This window comes from Rousettus aegyptiacus, unplaced genomic scaffold (genome assembly GCF_014176215.1).
Source record: "Rousettus aegyptiacus isolate mRouAeg1 unplaced genomic scaffold, mRouAeg1.p scaffold_m13_p_7, whole genome shotgun sequence".
Lineage (NCBI taxonomy): Eukaryota > Metazoa > Chordata > Mammalia > Chiroptera > Pteropodidae > Rousettus > Rousettus aegyptiacus.
In genome coordinates, this window is record NW_023416310.1 from 77,530,926 (window position 1) to 77,556,278 (window position 25,353).

The 25,353-nt window shown below is 50.3% G+C and overlaps 1 protein-coding gene across 11 annotated transcripts in view; it reads right to left on the minus strand.

Annotated features, from left to right (window-relative positions):
- Positions 1 to 25,353, minus strand: part of WWC1 (WW and C2 domain containing 1) — a 129,138-nt gene that overhangs the window by 64,254 nt on the left and 39,531 nt on the right. For 10 of the 11 annotated variants that reach the window (XR_004952144.1, XR_004952143.1, XR_004952142.1 and 7 more), the window contains exon 2: positions 595 to 704. Coding sequence is in view for 8 of the 11 variants with exons in the window: in XM_036224952.1 (XP_036080845.1) it covers positions 595 to 704 (110 nt within the window). In the remaining 3 variants the exon portion in view is untranslated. Of the gene's footprint in view, positions 1 to 594; positions 705 to 1,254; positions 1,314 to 25,353 lie in introns of those variants that run through there. The other variant, XM_016151433.2, reaches the window with a different exon arrangement.

The window sequence follows — 25,353 nt, forward strand, 5'->3', positions numbered from 1 at the left end:
TGGACGTACACACTCACACCCCTCCACTATGGACACGCGTGTGTGCACACTGCTGGACACTCGCTGGGGGCTCTGGGTGCTCTAAGATGATCCGGCAATGACAATGACACAACTACCTTTTACGGAAAAAAAACAAATCTTCTGCACATCAATTGGTATATGTAAAAAAGAAGAGAATATATGCATACACACGCATCAACACATAATTAGCAAATTTCTGGAATGACACATGCATTGTTAGCAGTGTAGGCTTTGTAAAATCGGGGAGATAGGGAGGGGAAGGGGAGGAGAAGTAGATGGGGGAAAAATTTTAAATCATTTCTTCAATCAAATTAATTAATTAATTTAAAAAAGTGGAGAGATGGGTTGCAAAAGGGCAAATTTCAGATTCTATTTAAACCCTTCTAAACTGTTATTTTATATGAGAATGCATATCCATCTCTTTCTGCATTGACATCTCTATGTAACGATGGAAAACACAACACAATCTGGCTTCCAGAAACTCTGCCGGTAGCTCTTCCAGACGTGGGGTGCTGGGCGAGGAGGCAGGGGAGTAAGGAAAGGGGATAAGGGAAGGAGGATGCGGGAACTTACTGGTGTTGTGGTCTATGAAGTAACCTCCAACCTGTGGGTCATAGGCCTCTTCCCAGCCTAGTGGCAGCTCATCGCTGATGCAGTCGGCAAAGGTGAGTGGTTTGGTGTACCTGGCAAGCGAAAGAAGAAACAGACTCCATCAGCCTACAGTCCCCGAGTCCTTCCCTGCACCTCGCTGCTCCTCTTGGCCTTCCTACTCCTCGGGGCTGGCCCAACAGATCCAGAAACTTTGCCCTGACACCAGATCTGTCCCTGTTGTCCCCGGCGTGGAAGGAGGCAGGGAATTTGTGTTCTAGTCCCAGCTGTGCCACTATGGAGTAACGTAAGCAGGTGACCTTCCTTCCCTGGGCCTCTGTTCCTGCATCTCTAACTGAGAGGGTTGCAGGAAAGAGCTCAAATGCCAACTTTTGCTCCTGGACTTGGATTCTAGCCCCCTCTGGCTCTTCTACCTGCAACTCGCGAACCCACCCCACCCCCCAGTCTTCATCATGGCTCTGTCTCATGTCTGCCATGCCCACTTCCCCTCCGGAAAGCAGCATCTAGAATAGCAGACGTTCCGTCCCTGTGAGTTTTGGCCAAAAGTAGTATTTATTTGCCTCTGGAGATGGTTCCCAAATCCTCGTACCCAGTGCTGTCCTTCCCTAGACAAGTAATAACCACCTTCTAAGTCTCCATTTTGCAAGAAGCAAAGTGGCAGTAATCATCCAGTCTTGTGATTAAGTCAGATAGACAAACAAATCACCCAAATAATGAACACAGGCTTGCCGACCCTGGAAAACACCACAAACCACGGGTCAAATATTTCAACCAAAGCTCCAAGAACCTAGATGTACAAAGTCACCCTGTGGAGTCCCTCCAGACAGCTCCTTTAGTTTGTACCTATTGATGCCTCTGCCTAAAATACATATTCTAATCTTCTCCCTCTCCTGTCTGCTCCCACCCACCCCCCTCCCAGTTTCGGAAGCCCAGAGGCTCGGCTTCATCACTCTTTCTACAGACTGGCGAACGGAGGTTCAACAGGCGGAAGGTGACTGGTCTGGGGTCCAGGATTCCTCATCGAGAACTCCCTCCGAGCCACAGGACTCTGCCCTCTCTCTTATCTTGTGCCGATTCCTTCCTACTTAGACTCGCTCTGAATCAGACTTAAAGCAAACTACGTGGGGGAAAAAGACACACTACAGGAGCCCCTGGTGGCGAGACCTGGTGTGGACACGATCACGTATATCCGGGGTCTGGCGCGCTGTAAAAAATGTCGACTGACCGAATGAATGAATGGATAGCTTGAAAGTCTCTGTGAGGGGGTAATTTACTGCTGTATTACGGTAGGAGAAAATGGGGATGAAGCCAGAGGTATATATATGCTATGCAATAGGAGCTAAAAAACAAGGGCTCCGTGTGCTTTACTTATATTAGCTGTGTGAGTCTGGCAACTTACTTAACCTCTTTGAGCCTCGGTGCTTTTATTTGGAAAGTGGGGATAACGACTCTCCAGGTTATCAATTAGCTTAAAGAAGGTCATGTTTGTAAGAACATTTAGCATAGATCCTGCTAAAAATGAGTGCTCAGAAAACATCCACTATTTTCTCCATTTCCCAGAAGGGAAACCTGAAGCTAAGAAGGACTGAACAACATTCTCAAGGTCAATGACAAAGCTGAAATGTCAGGCAAGGCAACGTGTCTCCGGAGCCCCTGCCGCCAGCTAACAGGTTCTCTTGAAAGGTGGCATCTTCAGTGCATCCCAGAGCCCCAAGGAAAATCACAAGTCACTGCCTTGGAGGAAAAGGAGGAAAAAAAAAAAAAGGAAAAATGGAGAAGACGCAGAGATGGCGGAACGTCCCTCAGCTAAGAATGCTCTCCGTTCAGGAGCGGCTGTTGTCGGTCAGATGCGGTTTCTGCGAAGCTGCGTTCGGCCCACATCACCACCATGCCATGCTCCGCCCCGACTTCAGAAACAAAGTCCACAGGCCACAGCGCCTCCCCCTCCTCAAACTTCTCTAAGTGCTTGTCCCCTCATCCTCACGGAGAATGAAGACCAGCAGCCGAGAGCCGAATCTCAACCAACGTTTTATCCGATAATGTGATATTTTGCATAAAATGCTTATGTGCGTAGAAGAGAAACTGAAAAGATAAACGTTACAGGGTTATCTTGATACAGGGATTTCAAGGTAATTTAAATTTTTTTCTTTTTATCCTTTTTTTTACTACTATCTCTGTAATGTTCATATAGTAATTGTTACTAAAATGTTTAATAATGGCTAAATCCAGGCCTAGAAAGCATGTCAAAGACATATCGCATTCCCTCTGTGGGTAGCAGGCACTCTTCTTCCATTTTAAAAATGAGAAGACATCCACATCGAGTCGTTAGTAAACCCCAGAGGTTAAGATCTGAAGCCCCAATGCCTGATTCCAAAAATTAACGAGACCGTGTGAGTCTCGGCACAGTGGGGAACACAGAGTAAGCTATGCCCGAGACGCAGCTGACCGCGCTGGACCAGACGGAGGACTGCGGCAGGCCCAGGTGCCGGAACTGCACCTCCCGTGACTTCCACCTTCACCCAGAGATGCTCCGTGCCCTTGGACCATCCACTGCCGCAGAGCGCAAAGGCAACAAATGTTGCAAAGTCATCGACATGGAGTGATTCCCCGAGCTCTCAGCTGAGAGGGTGAGGATGGGGGAGGGAGGACGGAAACACCAAGAATGGGTCGCTTTTCCAGAAAGCCATGAACTCCGAGGACTGCTGCAGCCTCGGACACTGAGAAGTCAGAACTGAAATAGATCTTAGCCATGAGCACCCGTGATGTGACTGACATGTGGATATGGGTGGGGGGGGGGGCGTGAGGTGGGGGCGGGGGCCTGAGATGCTGTGAACACAGACACTTGTGCCTTCGTGAGTGAAGAGAACCGAACGGTAGGAGAGGGCAGGGAGAGGAAGGCAGGCTTTGGTCTGAGATTCAGGGTTCCCTTCAAAGTGACCGCAGCGGGAAGCGGAGGGCTGATATCCTGAGGACCAGAGCTTTTCCCTGGGAAAGAGAACAGCTTCTGTCAGAAGACCATGCAACTTACAAGAAATCTGGACAGCAAGAATCTCTCTGGAACGAATGCCCAGAGGGAGATGAATTATTCAGTGTGCAGAGACGTGCCACTCAGAGAATCACGATGAAGAGTAGTGTCTTTAGCTGCACAAAAATTTAAACACACACACACACACACACCCATATATACACGTGCACACAGCGCCTTCCTGCCAGAGGGAGGGACTGTTTAAACCAGTTCCCCCTGGGAAACTGTGGGTGCTTGTCTGGTCTGCAATGTTTCCCCTTGGGCAAGGGCCAAGAATATGAGCTGGGAAGAGATGTCCACTTTCAGATGTGGCCAGGACTGGGGGGCCTGCCCAGAACTCCCAGGCCCCACACTCCAATGAAGCCGTTCACCCCAACCTATCGCGGGGCAGTCCCAGCCACCGGCCTCCATGTCCTGAGCTGCTGCAAGCCCCCGATGCGAAATCAAATGACCCGAGTGCCAGCCGGGCGACAGGGAGGCGCCAAGCAAGAACTAGTTCTGCCTCTTCTTAATTACGAACCTCTGAAGGAACACAAACATTCCAGAATGTTTCACAACAGGCCCCCCACCCCCCGCCCCTGGAAAAAGGGCCCGGATGTGTCACCTTGGAGACAGGTAGGTTCCCCCGAGATCGCCCCGCGTACCCGGAGCGCAGGGGCACGCCTGTCCTGCCCCCCCCCCCGCTCCATGCTGCCTTCCTGTGGCTGTGGGAGAGGGCCCGGGGGCACATACCGCCACGGGCCCCCGGCCCCCCGCCTCCGGTATGCAGACAGTGCGCCTCTTCTAAGGGGGTGGCTCAGAGAAGGGGCGGAAGAGCTTCTGCCAAGTGGAACACTGGGTGGTGATTCCCTGGGAACCGAAGCCTGGACGCATAACGTATCTTTCATGTTCCTGGCGCTCCCAAGGCATCCCGGCGCTTCCCACAGTAGCCCCTTTATCGTGTCCAGCAGGATGCTGGCCCCTGACCCGGTCCCCTCTGGGGGACAGCTGGGCAGGACCACTTCCTAAAGGGCCCTCCAGACTCCGTGCCAAGAACTGTCCAAACTTTCAGCGGAACCTTGCCTCCCGGCGGGGCACAATGGACAGGCCGGTTCTTCCCCCTCCCGGGGCTGTTTCACATGCATAGTTCCCATAGCTTAGATTTCACAAGCCCCGATTCCACCCCTCCACCTCCGGCTGCTGCTCGGCACCATTTGCAAGCAGCCGCTTCACCTTCCACGCGGTGGAGGCTGGGGTGGGCAGGGGGAAAGTTCTCCTTCCTTCCTTTAGTTCAGTATGGCTCGATACCTTCATCCGTTTAACAACTCTGGGGATGATAAAACCACCATCTTACAAGTTTGCCAGGAGGGCCGAGCACAAGGCGCATAGATGAACCTCGTTAACAGACGCCAGCTGCACACTGGACGGGACCCACAGGGCCCTGCCCTTACGTTCCAGGCGGGGAGACGCGCGGCCACCACGAGCTCTGACGCGGGCATGACCGAGACGCGTGTTATTTAGAAACACAGAACAGGATCAAGGGAAGCCTCTGGGAGAAGGTGACCTCTGCGGGGAGACCACGTGGTGGGAGCAAAGGCAACAGCAGTGCCGAGACTCTGGGGCGAGACGATGGTGGTGAGTGTGAAGAACCTTAAAGGAAGACGTGAGGCATATCTTCACGTGACGACTGATGAAGCCGAGCCAAAGAGGGGTGGATGCTGGGCTTTCAGGGCCCCCGGTAAGGACTGTGAGCGCCACCCCTGGGCCCGGCTGAAGACGGTGACCCGGAGAAGCCGGCCACCTCACCCTCTGCTCTCCTCCTTCCGTCATTCCACCCATCCCGCCAAGCAACAAAGAATTTATTGTGTGGACACAAGACCTCAGTCCCAGGCTGGGCATGGGGAGGCCTCGGACATCTTAATAAGCTTTGTTTCTGCCTTCGGGAGCAGAGGGTCTGGCCAGGCAGCCGAGGCTCACGGCGAAAGCATGACACTCGGTGACGGTGACCGTAGGTGTGGTGCTACACTACCGGAGCCTGTGAGCCGCAGACAATTAGAGGATGCAGGGGTAGCTAATGTGGTGCTAGTCAGCCTGACAGACGTGAAAGGCCAGCGAACTGGGAGGAGAGACAGAGGCGATGGGAGTGCAGTCAGGGGAGGCTAGAGAAGAAAGAGGATGGTGGTCGGCTTCGCGGTTAATCGAGACACAGGGCAGATGCTACACGCGAAGACTCAGAAATCGATGAAACTGGGCTGAAACCCACGCGCCGCCTCTTGCACAACCGCGGGAGTGTTATGTAACCTCCTTAGGAGTTTCCGTGTCTCTGTGAAACTTAGAAGTCCCAATCTCATCAGGGTGTTGCGGGGATTAAACGAGATAACCCGTGCAACGTGCTGAGCCCAGGGCCGGGCACGGAACGAGCCCTCTGTGTACGTGGGCTGTTAACGTGACCAGCCGAGAGACTCGTGGGCCCCGTGCGCCGTGAGAATTGTGTCACCTTCCATCGTACGGGGTCCTAACGTCAGCCATCATATCGCCTTGTCACCATTGTCATCATCATCCTTCGTCACAGGAGACACCGAGGGGCGGTTCAGCGTCACGGGCTCTCGAGGCAGCCGCCACCCGGGTTCCGACCCCGGCGCTGTCACTTACTTGCTTTGTCCCCACTAGGCACGAAACCGAAACTTGTCGGAATCGGCTTCTCTGCCTTAAGGTGCTTCATCTGCTCAGAGTGCTAACTACCCGATTACGATGAGCTGTGCTGTATCCATGGTGCACAGGGCTCAACCGACATTAGCTGTTATTATGAATTAGGTTTCCTACCCCTATTTTCATAATGGGGACGCTAAAGCAAAATAACTGTCCAGGTTAACAGCCCCTATGCCTTGCACGGTTCCCCACAGCCCCCTTGGCTGGAGGAGCTGGGTCTGCTTCTGCACGCTCTCTTTTTGGAAATTAAACCAGAGAAGTTAGGAAATTGGCAGCTGGAGTGGATTTGGGTCTCAAAATTTGCTCTTCGAAGAAATTTCCGAGTTCTCGTTCTCTTAAAATTTTCCCTCCCTCCCTCCACTCTCAAAACACCTGTCTCCATATTCTGGTTTTCTGGCCTCCCTGCCTCCTCACGCCTCCTTATTTGTTTTTGGTTGGGCCGGTTTATCCAGAAGCTGCCCTGACCCAGTCACTCCCATTCCTGGAATTCTTTTATGGGGAAAAGGAGAAAGCGAGCCATCTGGAGAAGGTTCCAGATTGTTCTCTCTGTCCTCTCCTCTTCGAACTGGGCCCCCATAAACCAGCGGCTCACATCCCCCTGCTAAATCTTGTCTTCGCTCTGCCCCAGTGAGTTGTGGGATCACACGCCTGAGCCTGGGGCCTGTCCCCTTTCTCCGCCTCCATCCCCAGGTCTCTGTGCCTCCAGCTACTGACACAATGGTGAATCTGCGACCCTTCCTGGGATTCAAGTTATAATTCTGGATTAGAGTAGGCGTGGCCGACTGACGACTGGAGGGCAAAACTCAGCCTGTAGGTATGTCTGTCTACTGCGGTGCTACATTTTAAAAATGGAACTGGCGAGCCTCTTGGGGACAGGCAGTCTCCAGTTGCCAACAGTCCTCACTGCTCTCTAACGTGTTACTCCTGCCTCTCAGTACTGGTGAGGAGCACAGGGCACTGGAGACGGCCTCCCTGGGTTCGAATCCAGACTCTGCCATTTTCGAGCCATGCGACCTTGGATAAGATACTTAAACTCTCTGTGGCTCGATGTTCACATCTGCAAAACAGGAAAATACATGTATTGAGCACTCACTATGTGCCAGGAACTGTTCCAAACATGTCACGAAGGGTAATTCGCTTGGCCCCCTGTAACAGCCCCTTCAGACAGGGACCATTCAGACCACCGCACAGTGTTCTCTGAAGATTCAATGAGATAATGCATGAAGCCACACTCTGGCACACAGTGTGCACTAGAGAAATGGGGGCAACGCATTATTGTACTTTTCACTATTACACAAGGAGGCCCCTAATGCAGGGGTATTAAAGAATGTTAAAATGGAAAGGGATATTGGGAATCTGATTCCTTTGTTTCATTGATGAGAAAACTGAGGCACGGAGAGAGAGACTCGCCCAGAGCCATGAAGGACGGTGGCAGAGAGAGAAGAATACCTGGAGACCAACCCCAGGCCTACGTCACACAGCACCAAGAGGCCAGGTCAGCCATTTGAAATGCAGCAGGTGTCTGAACAGCCTTCAAGACATAGTTATTGATCGTGTATATATATATATATATATTTTGCGTTATAGAATGGTTATAACCCAATCGTACTAGGAGAATCATCACTGGGCAAGAACCTACAGGAAACTACAATGCTTCCATTCACGGAGAGCAAAGGTTGGGAGACATTTTCTCACCGGAAGGTAATTTCCTGACAGCCCAACAGCACAGCAGGACAGAGCACCTGGCACCCGTGTCTGCCCCTCGCCCACCTCCAGCTTCATCCTCATTCTCATTCCCGAGCCAGCTAACAAGTTCTGTGCCCTAGAGAAAGGGCCAACACAACCAAACAGGACTCCCGGTTCCATCCTGGCTCTGAGCCTCAGTTTCCCCACAGGTACAAAGCAGTGAAGAAAATCCGCCTGGCAGGGGTCTCGCGGGAGTAAAGGAGTGAGTACAGGGGAATGAATGACTCAGCATAGTGCCCGGGGCACCAGCCCTGGGAGGCATGCAGAGCTCCTCCCTTCTGCACTTAGGACCCTGAGGGCACTCGACTACCGCCCTGCCCCCAGCTTTACTCCTTCCAGTCCCCTCAGCTCGGTTTCGGAAGGGTCTTCCCAGGTGCTGGACTGTCCAGGAGCTTCCAGCTATGAGAGCAGAAGACATGGCCCACCCTTCCCTGGAATTTGGCTGTTTCTGTTTCTCAAGTTCTGACCCTCACCCCAGACAGACAAGGCAGCCTGAGCTGCTGGTCCTTCTAGAAACAGAAATGGCTGTGAAGGCTTCTCTGGGACCCCACCTGACCTGGGGCCCCGTCCATGACAGCACAGCTCAGACAGAGCACTGCGGGGGGAGTGATGGGGAGTGATGAGATCTGGGTTTGAATCCTGACAGTGCCACCAGATTAGCCAGGCCCTTGGCTGAGGCACGAGCCTCCCTGGACTAAGGCCCCCTCCGCGATGCTGGCCTTCAGAAGTCCACAGTCCGGCCTGCCTGTCCTAACAGTGCAGGGCATTGAAAAAAGTGAGTTTGCCAAAAAACGAGAATTAAAACATCTTCCACTGAAGGCCAATTAAGTGTTAGGCACTGGACCACATGCTCTATGTAAAATCAATCATTTCCTTTATCTTCATAACATTTCTGTGAGGCAGATTCTACTACCCTCATTTAACAAGGAAACGGATGCTTAATGATAGTAGTGATAATAATAAAAGCTAAATTTCATTGAGTTCTTTAGAGTAAGCGGCACTATTCGGGGGTCCCTTACACAGACTCTGTTTCGACCATTGTGAGCGGCACATTGGTGGATGCATTTTAACGTCGCCGCAGCTGTGTGGTACCACTGCTGGCCCCTTGCAACACTGCCAGCGGCCGGGCTGTGGTCCTGAAGGAGCTGTCGCTCCATCTGGATGCACAGACATCACAGGTGTCATGGGCTCCGGATGAAATCCCAGGGACGACAGTGGGGGCCCCTTTCACTCCCTAGGAACCAAGTGGCTGCGGGGAAGGGAGGAGGGGGCGCCGACAGACGGGGGCCTCCACATTCCCAAAGCAGGACGGAACCGCCACGCCAGCCACGCTGGCTTCCCAGCCCCGCACCGAAGCCTGCGAACGCCTCTGTGCATCCTCACGACTCGGCCGCCTCACCGACAGACGCTCTTGAGGGCACCGAGGTTGATATTAAAAGCACAGACATTTTATTGTCATGGTTGTGTGGGTGCCAGATGGGTAGCTAGAGTAATTGGGGGGAATCGCTTCGTGGATTGTACATAAAACACATTTTTAAATTGAAAATAAATTTTTTTTTAAAAAAAGCACAGACATCAATAATTTTTGACTTGAAATAGGTGTTTTAGGAAAACTAGAGCTTTGTTTTATGTATTTCTTTGTGGGTGTTTTTTTTTTTGGAAATACAAAAGCAATATGCGAGTTAGAAAAAAAAAGTCCAAATTTGAAAGATTCATTTGAATGAGTACGAAGTAAACATTCTAGTTAATTTTAAAACACTGGGTCATAATCTAGTTGGTAACATTTTTCCTTTCTTAGTGGCATATAAAATAGTGGCGCTTTTTAAAATCAATGTTATGTTGATTATAATAACCCCAAGCTGGAAACCACCCAAATGTCCATTAATAGTTGAATGGAGAGGACAAATGTAGTGCAGTCATTCCCGGCTTAACAAGGCGGGCACGTTCTGAGAAATGGTTGTTAGGTGATTTCATTGCCATACGAACATCACGGAGCAGAAACCTGGGTGGTCTAGCCTGCTACACACCTAGGCTGGAGGCTGTCCCCTACGGCTCCCAGGCTACACGCCTGTGCAGCATGTTACTGTCCAAAGCAACGTAAGATTAAATCAAGCATGAGAGAATGACGCAATCAAGAGACCCCCCAAACGCAGGATGTATGAGGTAGCTGCCGGCCTAACATGACATGTTTTACAGCAAACTTTATTTTTTTAAGTAGAAAGAGTAAACTCTAAAATAACGATAATATAGTAAACACGTAAACCAGTAACATAATTATTATCATTATCAAGTACTATGCCCTGTACTCAACTGTACGTGCTATACACTTTTATATGACTGGCAGATCGGTAGGTTGGTTTACACCACAAACATGTGAGTACTGGGTTGCACTGTAACATTACAGTGGCTACAATGTCACCAGGCAATAGGAATTTTTCCGCTCCATTATAATCTTAGGGGACCACTGCTGTATATGCGGTCTGTCACCGACCGAAATGTTATGTGCCACGTGACTGACTGTACATTCATACAATGGAAGAGTATTCAGTAATAAAAAGGAACAAACTATTGACACAGGCAATGACACAGAGGAATCTCAGAAATATTATACTGGGTATGAGAAGTCGGGGAAAAATGAGACTATACTGTATATATTATATTAAAAATCTAGAAAATACAAACTAACTTATCAAGGCATAAAGCAGATCAGTGTTTGCCAGAAGATGAGGGTAGAAGGAGAGAGAGATTACAAAAGGGAATAAAGAGTCTGGGGGCTGATGGGAACGTCTGTTATACTGATTATGAAGATGGGTTCGGAGGAGTATGTATGTACGTATGTATGTCAAAGGTCATTAAACTGCATTATTTAAATACATACGACTTAGTGTTTCAATAATCAATATCAATAAAGTCGTAAGGAAAATTCCAGATTCAATGCAACATATTAACTGGTTTAAAATAATCTCGTAAGTACTATTATTAGCTCCATTTTACAGATGTGGAAACTGGCGCATGGGTAATAAGCGGATATATCCAAGAACAGTCAGTTATTTGAGAGGAAAATCCAACTGGCTTCAATTCTCAGCTCTGCCACTGAGTGACTGTGGCCAAGTCCCCTTCCCATCCCGGGCCACTATGTCCCCATCCTCACCATGAGAAGAGGACACGATGATTGCTAAGGGACCTTTCAGCCCTGAGTTTTCAAGACTGCGTCCTAAGGACTTGTCCAAGGTTACGTGGCACAGAGGAATGGATCCTGCTGGGCACCCGAGTTTCCCGACACCTACCCCTCACCCACACGCACTCATTCTCTCAGACCCCTCCTGGGTCTCCTTACTGTATATAGCAATAGTTCCCTAACCCTAAGCTGCATCAGAAATCCCTAAGGGCTGGTAACCCACAGATGGCTGCAACCCACCCCTAGAGTTTCGGATTCCATAGGTTTCTGATTCTGGGCTGGGCTGAGAATTTGCATTTCCAACAAGCCCCCAGGCGATGCTGATGCTTCTGGTCCCAGCGGCACACTTAGGACCCACTGGTGTAGAGAATCCCCTACCGCTTAACTATCTAAAAAATGGTACCCAACCTCGTGTTCAAGAAATCCCTCTCCTTCTTCTCTAGCAAAGCCCTGCAGGGCCTGGTCATGGCCTCCTGGCCTCTCCCTGGGCACACTGGCACTATAGGCACCCTTGTTCTGCAGGGGGAGGAGTAGACCCCTGTGGCCCCATCTCCACAACCACCAATGGTCTTCTGGGTGCTAACATGTCGTCGTAATCCACATGGCTGCTATCTATCCAGGCCCTCCCAACTCTCCATCTCTATCCCTCACTGGCCCTGCCTGCATACATAAGGGGCTTCACCTACCTGGCTTCCAACCACCCCCTTCTCTAGGTCCTTCCACGGACCGCTGGGAGAAGCCCTTCTGAAGCTGAGCCATGCATTCCACACTAGAGGCAGCCTGCCAAAGCCCCAGGAGATGTGACACCCCCCCACCACACACACACACACAAGTCTATGGGCAGCAGGGGCAGAGCAGGCCCCCACATTGCCCTCCCAGGCAGGTGGGGCCTTTCCCAGATGCTACAGCTGGCATGTCTAGGAAAGCCCAAGTCCGCACCACCTGGTCTCTCCGAGGCTCTGAAAAGCTGCAGATGCCCGTATGTTTGCTGATGGCCTCACAATGGGCAGACCGCTATCTCCCAGAAGGGTGCCTCGTCTGTCTATTTAACTATTTCTTTAGTCTCCAAGACCACAGAGGCTACGGGACCTGAGCACAAAGGAGTTCTACATAGGAGTTGGAAAGAAAATGATTTTCACCTCCGAAAAGTATGACTTTCTTTAAGGGTTATTTTCCCCCGCATCATTTCTTTATAAAGAAAAAAAAAAAGAGAGACTGTTGTTCCCTCAAGGGAAGCCCTACCTGCAAGTCGGCGTTAGACACCAAAGTGAAGGCAGCTGAATTAAAGTCAGCAGCGAGACAAATAAGCAATTAAAACGGCTATTTTGGGAAGCCCTGGAAAGCGGCAGATACAATATGAATTATTCATTCGTACTGCCAGGATGACTTCTGGGCATTGTCCTCTGTTCTCTGCTCTTGTTCATTCAGCCATTTGAGCACAGAGAGGACACACAATACCCTGGCCCTGTGACACGGGTGCCCGAGTGTGCATGCACGTGCGCGCGCGCACACACACACACACACACACACACACACACGCCCCACGAGGAGGCCAGGTGGCCACTCCAGATGGTGAGCCACACGGGAAAGAAACCCACAGGTTGGCAGACGCCTTCAGCTCTGGTGCCAGGGGAGAATGTATGAATTTCCAATTGGCTCAGGAGGCGTATGAGCATGTGTTGGGGGGTCGGGGGGGGGGGGTTGATAAAAGATCACCTGCACAGCATAAGAGAGAATATATATATGGTGTTTCCAACATTCCATAAGCTCCCCAGCTGCTCTAGGATTGATGTGGGGGCTCAACAGGCAATGGGTAGGATCTAGAGCATTGGCTGGTCCCCACACGGAGCTGCCCGAGGTCTGGGCATCCAAGGATGCACCCAGCAGGCCTGGTGGAAGGGCTCCATCTGGACCCTGAAGCTGTCAGCCCTTCCCACTGCCTGGAGCGCTCCTGTGACGCCATAGCTTATATCCATCCACGGAACCTTGGCCCAGTCCCTTCTCCTCTGTTGGCCTCAGTTTCCCCATCAATAAAACAAAGGGGGATGCACTCCACTTCAAACAGTCTGTCCAGGCTTAGCATTCCACGGTGCCATTTTGTCATAAAAATCCAGCCTCTGAGAAGTGACTTTCATGCTCCTCTGGGAAGACCCAGTGTCAAAACGCTTAGAGAACAACACTAAAAGATGCTCTTCACTTCACATGTATCACATGCCATTAAGTTCTCACAGCAGTCCAGGTAAGTGGTCCCTATCACAATCTCATTAGAAATTAGTAAATGGAGCTGTAGAGAGCGATACTAAATAGATCAAAGTCACCCGGCTGTTAAGAGGTAGACTAAAGATTTGAATTCAGGTCTTAACTACCACTCAGAGAGGGAATGGAGACAGCCAACTCTACACAATCAGGTGGCCAGAAGAGAGAATTAAAAAAAGACCACGGAATTTAAAACTACCCCCTACAGCTTTAAACTATAAAAATTAGGGGGCTGTTTTTGCCCCGGGCTACAAATTAGGAATGTTAGTTAATTAGGAACACTGCGGGAGACAAGAAGAATAAGAATCCTCTATTTAGATAAATGAAAAGAGATGCTCACTTTTGGAGCCCAACCCAGGAGCAGAGGTCATGGCAGGGAAGGACAGAACCGGAGTCAGAAGCATCCTAAAAGGACTCCTAACCGAGAAGGGGACTTGAAGATGTCCTCCGCTTGTCTGAAGACAAAGGTGGCAGTGACTTTCTGCTGTTCTCACCCTACCCAAATGCAAAGACACACGCCAAGGTGTCCTGCACAGCATTATCTACCAGACAGTAAAAAAAAGGAACACAGCCTCAGTATCTGTAGGGAACGGGTACTTGGAAAACTATGGTTCCTAAACATTTGATGCAACTGTTTAAAATGTATGCTTGTGAAGCACTTTGAATGACAGAAGGGAGAATGCTTATTTATATTACAGAATTTAAAAGAAGTTTAAAAAGCAGGATAAAAAAAAAAGAAAAAAAAAACTGTGCATGCAGCAAAGTCATACCTGCCTGCAAGAAAAAAAGAAAATGTAAGGAAAAATGCAAAAACATTGACGGTGTTTGTTCTTCAATGCTGAGGATAAGATTCAGGGTTCTTTTTTTTTTTTTTTTTTTTTTTTTTTAATTTTGTTGCTCATTTGCTTTTGCTGCTTTTATAACTAGAAATATGACCCTAAAACCTAAAAATACCAAGTACATGTTTCTACCCAACTTCAGTCCTTCTATTCAGAACCTCGTACTACGCCTTTATAAAAAAGTCACTCTAAAATCAATCCTAATTTTTTTCTTATAAAAAATTTCAATGTATAGAAAAGCATTAAAATTAAAAAAAAAAAAAAAAAGAAAGCCATAAACAGTAGTTATGGGATCGCTGCTTAGAAGTGGGACTGCGAAGCAGAGTGAAGGCCAAGAAGATCCCGGCGTGGCCTTGATCCAGCTGTCCGGAGGGGAACAGAGTCAGCCCTCTGGACCTCCTCCCAAAAGCCTGCAGATGCTAGAAAGGACCAGCCTGGGAGGCTGTCTAAGGACTGATGTGAAAGGCCCAGAAGAGACCTGAAAAGTATTTCTAGATACTCCTCCCTCCAGCATCTGAAGAACACAGACAAAAAACAAACCATTACCAATCACTGCAAAAGGCAACCAGTTAGGTTTCACTGGAGAAGTGCTGGTGGTGGTGGTGGGGGGGGGGTGATAAATAAGGACCCGCTTGGAATATTCTGTGTGTCAAATAGAAAGCTGATCGACATCAGACCAGCCTGTCACAATACGAGCTGTGGTGAGGCCATGGTTAGAGGAGACAGTAGGAGCTGTTAAAGCAACTCTCACCCAACCTCCTGAACCTCTCTGCCCAGAGAATGTTCTGGCCCAGGAAAAAAAAAGCAGCTCCCTGCGGCTCCTGGTAAGGACAAGGCTCCAAGACCAGTCGCTCAATGCATACACGCTCCATGCTGTGTGACACACGCCATGCCTCTGTCTGCGCTGTCCCTTCTGCCCAGAACGCCTTTCCCTGGACACCTGTTTATGTGAGGCAGGGCTTGGAGAACTGTTTCTTTAGAACATATGTACTTTCGTTATGTCTGTCACTTCTGTGAGTTTCGTGGGGACCTGTGCAGTATCTTTCTGATCACGGCAACTTCGGCGTCTCCTGTGAGTGGACAGCAAGTGAGTGCTCACTGTTCACTGCATGAATAGAGGAGCTCACAAAAAGACGGACGGAGAAAGAACTGTGTCACTGGAATCCCGGCAGGGTTCCCAGCCAGGCTCTCGACCTTCCAAGCTCTGCTGGTCCTCAAAGCGCTGTTGCGGTTTCGACCATGTTTGATCCTCAAATAACCATCGCGGCAGCAGCAGCAGCAGCACTGTGTTCCTCCCACCGCCACTCAAGACCTTCCTACCCCGACAGGGCTCCCGGGTCCCTGGTCAGTGCCATGACTGGACATGGGCCACCCGCGCCCTGGCCCACTGCTAGGCCCCCTCCGCCCTGAACCGCCTCGGCGCGCCTCCCGCCTCACTCCCAGCCGGTAACGGGAGAAGTGTGGCGACAGCGAATTCTCCTTCGCTCGGAAATGGATAACCCCCTGGGCGGCCGCAGGGGCCCGTCCCCTTCTCCTATTTCGTTCTCATCCACGGAATCGTCACCGGCACAGGCATCCTGCGGCCCTTGGATAGCTCTGCTCAAGAGTCCTGGGGGAAGGTGACACCCAAGGGTGGAAAGGATCCTGTGGACCGTCTGCAGGTTTCAGATGTTTGGGAGCCACTGCCAACTCCATCACTTTGGATGGATGGGTCTGAGCAGGTGTGGGCCGGAAACGCCCCCGGCCAGCTGCCCGAGAGGGCCCCGGCTTCGCACTAAGGTACTCCGGCGTCTTGTCCGCGGGCACCAACACAGGGGAGCACGGGGGACAGGAAAAGGCTTTGGAGCTCAGAGATCTGGGTTCCCAGCTGTGAGAGCTGGCGCCACGCTCCTCACCTCGCTGGGCCTCGTGCAGCGTGCTCCCTGAGACGAGACAGGGTTCGAGGAGTGTGGGTTCCTCAGCCTCCTCCCGCCCCCGCCCCAATTTCTCTCCAGAATGAAGCCCTCCTAGAAACACACTCTTCAGCAACTTAACAAGTCTCATCATCAGAAACCACGTGGCGAGGTTTCCTGGTGGACGAGAACGTGTGTGGGTAGGTCCAGAACCAGCTGATGAACCAGGATTCTTCCCGCTGGCTCTCTGTGCTACAGGGATGGAAAACAGACCCCTGAGCTTCGAGTTTTCACAGTCAATGGTCTGGACTGTCACCTGTGGGTTTCCGAAATCCCCTAGATCGCCCCGTTTTTCCTCATCAGGGCCCCCGAGGGCACCGCTGGTATCTCGCTCTCGCCTGCTCTCTTTTTCTCCTGCTCTCACCCCCTCCCCTTCTCCCCACTTTGTAGCACCCTCTCCTCACTTCTCCTGCTGTTGGATTTCTTGGTTCTTCTGCCCGCTCCCCTCTGCTCACTGCCTTTCCATAAAAAAAGTCAATCCATCCATCCATCCATCCATCCATCCATCCATCCATCCATCCATCCAATCTGTTGCTCTCCTGCTTCAAAGTTCTGCCACCAAAATGAGATGAAAACCCAAACTCCTCGCTGTGACCTGTACAGGGCCTCCATGGCCCGGCCCCTTGCCCACCTCTCCAGCCTCATTTTCTTCAATTCTCGGAACACAAACCGCCTCATTCCCTCCTCACAGCCTTTGCTCATGCAGAGCCCTCGCACACACCCCTGCACGCACAGCCGTCCATGTTTTGCCCGCCTGTTTCCCTCTGTCAGCTCTCAGCCATAATGCCACCGCCGAGGGGCAGCTGCATCCGAGTGCGCCCTCCCATTAGCTTCCATCACTGTATTTGCTGCTTGACACGTCGACTGCCTCTCCCACTCACATGGAGCCAGCCTGCCCAGCTCACGCCTCTCTTACAATGAGCACAGGGCCTGCAAAAGAGTTGGCTGATGTTCCCTATTATCTAATGAATAAAGGAAACAGGGACCTTGTGAGCACCCCTTCCTCCTCACCCCTTCCTCTCCAAGGGGAAAGGTATGGGTTTTTTTCTTTTTGCCCTTCCTCCGGAGGCAAAGCCCCTGAGCCCGACAATTTCAAAGCCAGCACCAGACCCCTCCAGAGTTCCGGGAGCATAAAGCCCCCCGCCCCACTCCAGGGCCTGGTACGGGAACTATGGACCCAGGAACCCCAGTGTCCTACACACACCCACAGCAAACTGGAAACTACCAGGGAACGAGCCCTGAGAACTCTCCTTGAGAAGACTGTGAACTGGCAGGACCAAAGCTGGTCCACAAAGGAGAAGCTTGTCAGTGGAGTGGACTCCTTGGCAACCAGAAACCTCTCCGCAGACGGGCAAAAGTCAGACCCTAGAACTGGGTCCACGCTGAATGAACACCCAAGGGCCCCACAGACTTCAGGCGTAATTACTTATTTTTGTATTTAGGGCAGTGCTAGTGCTAGGCACACCCCAGGTTCCTGAAAAATGTAGAGTGGAAGAAAGAAGAATGACTTTTTTAAGTAAGCTAAAATATATTTTGGAAATTTATCTGAATAGTTTGAATTCCATTTTTCTTTAGAGAACAGGCAAACTAATAAAAAAGATTCAACAATGAACGCCTGATTTACTTCTGCTCACATGCATCAATACTGGAAAAAAAAAAAAGATGAAAAGATATTCATTTTTGAAAGAGCCGAAGCTAATTAACACATACGGTTTTTACGCAGCTACTACATGCCCAGCACGAAATACTATATATGAGCTTAAAACCAGCTGGGAATAAACACATAAACATATTCATTCACTCATGATAATATATATGGAGGAAAACAATGAAGACATTGTTCAAAATGAAACATTCGTGAAAGATGCCACAGGGCCCAGAGAAAGGAGAGGCCCGCGCGCTGGCCTGCTCCCAGGAAGCTCCTGAAAGGACGCAGGAAATAGCTCGGGTCCTGAAGGGCGGCCGTTATTCAACCGAGTAAATAGCGCTGTATGTTTTCCATCTTCACAGCCAGGCACTGTGCAGCAGAGGAAACTAAGGCCTCGAGAGGGGCTGTGATTGGCCCAGTGGCACACAGCTATGGAGGAACAGCCCTCAAGGCCATGGTCCAGGGGCAAAGAAGGTCAAGACAAGGAGGACAAGGGCAGCAACCCCCCAAGGGGGTCAGAACAGCTCAGGCCGGGGGCAAGGCTCTCTCTGTCTGCACGTTAGCAGCCTCTTATCTCTTAAGAACTTCACTTATGAAGGGCAAGAACTGCCGCAGGGTCTGGAAGAACGGCCTGGGACTGGAAGAAAATTCTGGAAGGAAGACCCAGGCCAGTCACAGGGTATTTCCAAGAGAAGCCTGGAGAGGAAGGGAGGAAGGGAGGAGGCAGACTCTTCTTAGGGAAGGCAGGGGAGGAAGGCAGAGAACAAAACTGCGGAGGTGAGTTTGGGGAGGCCCAGGGATGAGAGGCAGCATGAGAGGGGCTGTCCCGGACCCCCTGGAAGGGCCCAGAAGACACACGAAGGGTTTCCAAGAGGGAGGGAGGCTGCTAGTGAAGGAGAAGGAGCACGCAGGCCTGGGTTTGAATTTGAGTTCAGTCATTCACCTCATTAGTATAACAGTAACAGTTCTTATTTAAGGAGCGTTACTACCTGGTAGGTACTATCCTAGGAGTTACACACATTAATTTAATCCCCATGGCAATCCTGTGAGAAGATACCACTTTGTATCACTAAGGATTACTATCTGCCTTTAAAATGGAAACTGAGGCATGGAGAGGGAAGGTCAGTTGCTCCAGGCCCTATAGCTGGAAACTGGCAGAGCGGGGATTCGAACCCAGGCAAGCGGGCTCTGTGCTCTTCACCATCTCGCACCACGCAATTAGTAAAACAAAGACTAAAAAGTATTACTAGCTCGCGGAGTTATTCTGTCAGGGGAAAACAAGTATGGAAGGCTTTGGCACCACTGTGGAGCCCAGGGAATGATAGCTGAATAATTACTGGATAAACCCACCGCTGAAGTCACCCAGGCAAAGGAAATCCCTGCCGGCGCCATGCTGCACGGTTCTTACTTTGCCAATGGCAGCTCATCGCCTGAAGCAGGTGTCCCATTTTTCAGATGATGAGACTAAAAGGCTCATGGAGGTCGACTTGCTTAAAGTCACCATGTCGGGAAGCAGTGGGGTCGGGAAGCCAACTGCGTCTCACCTGCGGGCACTCGGTGAGCACGCGGGGAACCATATTTTTCAAACTGTGTTTGTTAATGTTTGGTGAGCTCTTGCCCCGGGCCGGGCACTCTGTGGGCACCGTCCCATTTCACACCCGCCGAACCACCCTGTGAGGCTGGTACTCAGATTACCGCCAAGTGACAGGAAAGAGGGTCGGATGGCTGGACGGGAGCCGCTCAAGGAGCTGAACGCAGACCGGCTCCTACCAGTCTGGACTGGAAAGAGAATGCGGAGCAAACCAGGCTGTTCTGTGGGGAGCATGTGCAGACGATGAGCAAGTGGCTGGGCAGACCTCCCGGCCTCCGCTCTAAGTGGAGAGCCCAAGAGTGTTACTTAGGAGGCTGCTATTGGCCACAGACTTGGGGCCAGAGGAGCTGCCGGTCCAGACCAACTCTTGCAAGAGCAGGAGAGGGGGCCAGTGGGCCAGAGGCAGTCCGCCCCGCTCCCGGCCCTGCTCGGCCTTCTGCCTGCAGACAGAAGCAAGGGGAGCCAGGTTAATTAGGTGGATAAAGAGGAGCAGTCCTTGAGGACCTATTATGTGCCTAAGAGCAGACCTGGATGTAAGTCGTACCTTGGCATAGCCGCTCATGGACTGTGTGAAATGGGCAGGTCCTGTGACAGGTGCCCAATAAATATCAGAGGGCTGCTAATGCCTGCGGGCAGGGCTGTGCTGAAGGAGAGGCTGCCAGCCCATGACTAGACCCTACAGGGAATAAAAACGTGGTTTCTTGAGCCCAAAGTTGGAAAATATTTAAAACAATAACAAAAGGAGACTTCGCGAGGCTTACTCAGAAGCAGGTGTGCGTGGGGAGGAAAATATGGCAGGGGTGTCAGAAACCTAGGTGACCAAGAAGACCTACCCCCAAGGTTATTCTGTGGCTGAATGACCTTGTGAGTCCCTGTGACACAATCATGGGGCCTTGGTCATAGAAGGACTTTTCGAAATCGCTGTGCCCAGTCACCTCGTTTTGGAGATAAGGGAAGTGACTTGGTCATGGCCACTCCACCTTGCTCCTCCATTCACCAGCTCTGGAACCCCGGGCTTGTCAGCGTCCCTTGCTGTGCCTCAGATTCCCCCTCTGTAAATGGGGATAACCACAGCCTCCACTTCGCAGGGCTGCGGGGGTGGGGGAGTTTACAGGACAATGTACATGCAAACCAGGTGCCATGCCTTGGCATGGAAAGCAGTCGAGGCTTCTAAGCCATAATTTTCAGACTACTCAGGAACTTTTCCACCAGAAGAGAAACTTGTTTCCCCCCACATCCTCAGGCAAAGAACCCAGACTGTAGTTTGGGGACTGGTCACCCTGAGCCCCACCCCCACCAAACTCCTTCTAGGCCACATTCAGGAAGGATCCTATCAAAGGCCCTTTCCTGGATCGATAATGTCTGTCTGCCTTTGTGTTCCTCAAGTGGCCCCTAACCAGACAACTGCTCCTCAATTGTCCCGTGCCCAGCTTTCCGGAGGGAGTCTTTGTGCTTCCTCCTTGGAGAAGCCCTTGTTTATGATGGCCGGCACCCCCAGCTGGCAAGCTGGTGAGGCTCCTCTGGCCCGTCTGACATCGAGGTGGGATAAAGGGAGGCCTGTGCTCCCGGCCAAGCTCCCACCCCACCCCGGAACTTCCTGAGAGGTGTGCTTCATGAACGGGACAATGATGTGTGGCCCTTCCCTCTGCCAGCAGCTCTTCCCATCCGGCCGTGGATTAAAGGAGCCTGGGTAAGTGCCCAGGCGGAAGAAAGCCTGCAAACATCCTGGGGACGTGCCCCTCCTTGGCAGGAACACAGCAGAGAGGGTGAGGGTGACCCCTCGGGCCTAACAGAGCTGCACCCTGACACACGCACATGCACACAGAGCAGTTGCATCCCCAGCGCTCAGAACCAGCTTTGCCACTTGGCAGCTGTGTGCCCTGCACCCCTCACTCTCGGTGCTGCACCCCGCACCTGTCAAACAGGGCTGGCAGTGACACCTGTCTCACAGGCATGCCAGGTGTCTACGCAGCACATGGATACAGTAAGCGCTCAGTACTCTTTACCAGGGTAGGTCTAGTGAAGAATTAAATCACCATCGCACAAACAACACTCCTCTGACCCTGCAGACCGGGTGTGCTTTGCTTCAAATGACTTACGATCTTTCCTGCAGACAGTGACCTCTCCAAGGGCAGGCATCGGGCCACTTGCTGCGTATCCCCAGTGGACGTGAGAAAAACAATGCCTGGCACATATGATGATAATGAATTGACAGGGACTTGGTTTTTTGGACTGACATTACTTGACAATGACTATTTAAAAAAAAAAATCAGATTTCAAAACCACAATGAGATACCATCTTACACCTGTTATAATAGCTGTAATCAACAAGACAAGTAATGACAAGTGTTGGAGAGGATGTGGAGAAAAAGGAACCCTCATCCACTGCTGGTGGGACTGCAAGCTGGTACAGCCACTATGGAAAACAGTGTGGAGGTTCCTCAAAACACCAAGAATGGATCTACCATATGATCCAGCAATCCCTCTCCTGGGTATTTACCCCAAAGACTTGAAAACTCATATCCGAAAAGGTATTTGCACTCTGATGTTCATAGCAACATTATTCACGGTGGCCAGGACATGAAAGCAACAGAAATGTCCTGTGATAGATGACTGGCTAAAGAAGCAATGGTACATATATTCAAAGGAATTTAACTGCCATTTGCGACGACATGGATGGACCTTGAGATAATCATGCTAAGCGAAATAAGCCAGACAGAAAATGTTGAAAATCACATGATATCACTTATATATGGGATATAAACCTAAAAGCAACAAACGAACAGGACAAACAGAGACTCAGGGACATGGACAATGGATTAGTGGTTACCAGAGGGCATTGGAGAGGGGGAGAAGTAGACGGGTAAAGGGGGTCAAATATATGGTGACAGAAAGACATCTAACTAAGGGAGGTGCACACACAATGTCAATATACATACGACTTACTGTTAAAATGTACAGTTGAAACTTACTGGATTTCATTAACCAATGTCACCATAAAAAAATAAGTAAATAAATTTTAAAAATATATAAATAATCAGCTTTCTCCCAGGCTAATAAAGGAAATAGATCCTCACCTTCTTCAGAGCCCGCCCTGACACCTGAGCTGAGGGTATAGGTGGGAAAATGAAGGCTGTGTCCACACTGAGCTGCAAGCTGACAGAAACAGAAACACGGTTTGAGTCCCCCTGTAGCAAGAGACCACAAACGGGTGCCAACAGAATGAGCGAGGACCTCGCAGGACCTTTTGCTCAACACTGGCATCTCAACAAAAGGTACAAGGAGATACTCGGGCAGCTGCTGGGGTCTGTGGCACAGAATTCCAAACTCATCTCCAGGTGAGGCCAAGGTGAGCGTGGAGAAGGCTGTGGACAGACCCCCTCTATGCATGGTGGGTGAGATAAGCACTCCTGGAACTGCCTCCTTCCTGGGGGTCTCCCCTGAGGGCATGTGACCCCAAACAGTTAAAAACTCACAGCAGTCCATGCCCCAGGAAACAGCAACTGGGGGCTCCAAAGTCATTGCAACTCACCTGGAGAGACCTGGGCCTTGGCCTCTGAGGGACTTGTCACTCAGGGAGGAAATGAGGAGTTATTGCCAATGCCTGGGGTGATTTCTGAGGACCTCACAGAAAAAGGAAGGAGGGGCCTGGTATACATGTCACAGATTGAGGTTTGTTGTTGTTGTTGTTTTTGCCTGTCTGAGACAGGGGCTGTAGGCTTATTTCCTGCTCTGCTCAGGTCTCCACTGCCCTGTGTGCCCCTTCCGAGCGAAACTCCTAAGAGAGCCTCAGAACGTTTGTCCACGGCCCCAACATCAGAGGGGAAGCATCTGGGAACTGAGGGAGAAACAGTGCCTGACAAGCACACAGCTCTGACTCAAATCCTTTTACAGGAAGGCAAACATCCATCCTCGCATTCAAAAAGAAGGCACGTCCGCAATCATTTCTACACGGCCACCAATTTAGGGAACAATCTCAAAAAGCATATCAAGCTTGGACCCTGGGAGGTCCCCAGCTTTTACTTTTTAACTAATCCTAACTAGCAGCACAGGTTTTTCAACAATGGCTCAGCTGAATTCCTTTGCTCACAGCAAACCAGGAGGTATTCTAATGCATTCTGCATGCCTTTATTCTCTCAACAAGCATTTCAGGCATGGCTACCAAGGAGAAGGTGTGCAGTATCTCTTTACAGGAGTTTTGCATTTCCAAAATACAGATGTCTAGCCTAACCCCAGCCCTGCTGACAATGGTCGGCAAGAACCTGTCCTTCCCACACCCTCTTCCTCTTTGCTTCTTACATCAGACCCAAGGCACCTGGTTAATTTCAGGGAAGCAGCAAGCTCTGGGCAGCTGGAAAACCAGCTCTGGAAGGCACGTGCCCCCCTTGGCCATGTGATTCTGATATGGGACGGATCGGTCATTTCTCCCTACAAGGTGGTGTTGGGTAGAGCCTCTCGCAGCACACAAAGTCCTTGCATACTGGTCATACTCTTGTTCCCGACCTGGAAGTGGTTCTGAGATGCTTCCTTCCTGCTGGAGCCTCGTTTATTTCAGACCTTGGACTTGGATGTAGGCTGTCACTGACGCTGTGAACTACATCTCCACAGAAAAACGGGGCCACAGATGAATAAAAAAATTCTGGTGAAAACCATGAACAACAACACTTGCTAATGATAATAAACTCTTGCTGAGGGCATCCTAAGTTCCGGAAACTAAATGAAGCTCTTTATCTCAGCTATCTATCTCATTTAATCCTCATTAAAGCCCTAGGAGTTGGGGATCAATATATCCCCTTTCTATAGATGGGAAAAAGTGAGACAGGTAATTTAATTATCTTGTCATGGGTCCCACAGATTGTACAAAGTCATGCTGGTATTCAAACTAAAGGCATTCTGACTCCATGGCCCACAATCTTGATCGTGGGAAACTCAATTACTGGATATTATTATCTTGATCTCCATAGTTAGACGATCACTTAGGGAAGCAAGAATCGTCACCATCTAAAAATGTAATCCATGAACTGAGCACTTATAAAATCAGTGCCTACTCAAATATTACTCCCCAATTAATACCACACATTTGATACAGCGTCCAGACAGCCAATCGACATTTTAAGCCAATATCCTAATGCACTAGTTAGAGGTCTCAGAAGTTGACGAAGCAATCCCAGTACTGAAAGGGAGACAGATGATTGTCTAAACGATGCAGGATTGCATCAAGTTGGTGAACGAGATGCTGAAAAACCACTGGAATCATCCCCGAGGAGGGGTAGCGTTCCTCACTTAACTAAGACGACGCACCAGGATGACAGAGACAATATGCCCTTCGAAAGAGTTTCGTCGATAAGGAATTAACTGAGGCCCTTGGGAAAGTGGCGATGCTCTCCAATATTTTGCAAAAATGGCCTTTCTTCAGAGTCGACTGGGAAAGTCAAATGAAAACAGTAAGCTGTCCATTGCTATCGTTAATTGTGTCAAAATAATTATGTAAAAATAAATCAACACTTGTTCATACTCAGAATGTGGACAGAGTTGCAATACAATTTCAATTTTGTTAGCTACAAGAAAACACACACATTGCCGTAATTTTCAGTTTTGTTTCTCAAAATTAAGTCCTCATAAGATCTTTCCTCCTCAGGATTTACTACAAACGTTTGGCCTCTGTTTTAAATAGTCTCTCTTCTAAGTGGAACCCCTCACTGTCCTGCCCTCCCTGCCTCCTGCCGTGGGACACACATTGCTAAGGGCTGAGCGCTCGTACCACTGCCTCAGAGATCCAGGAAACCATTCACTCCTCACA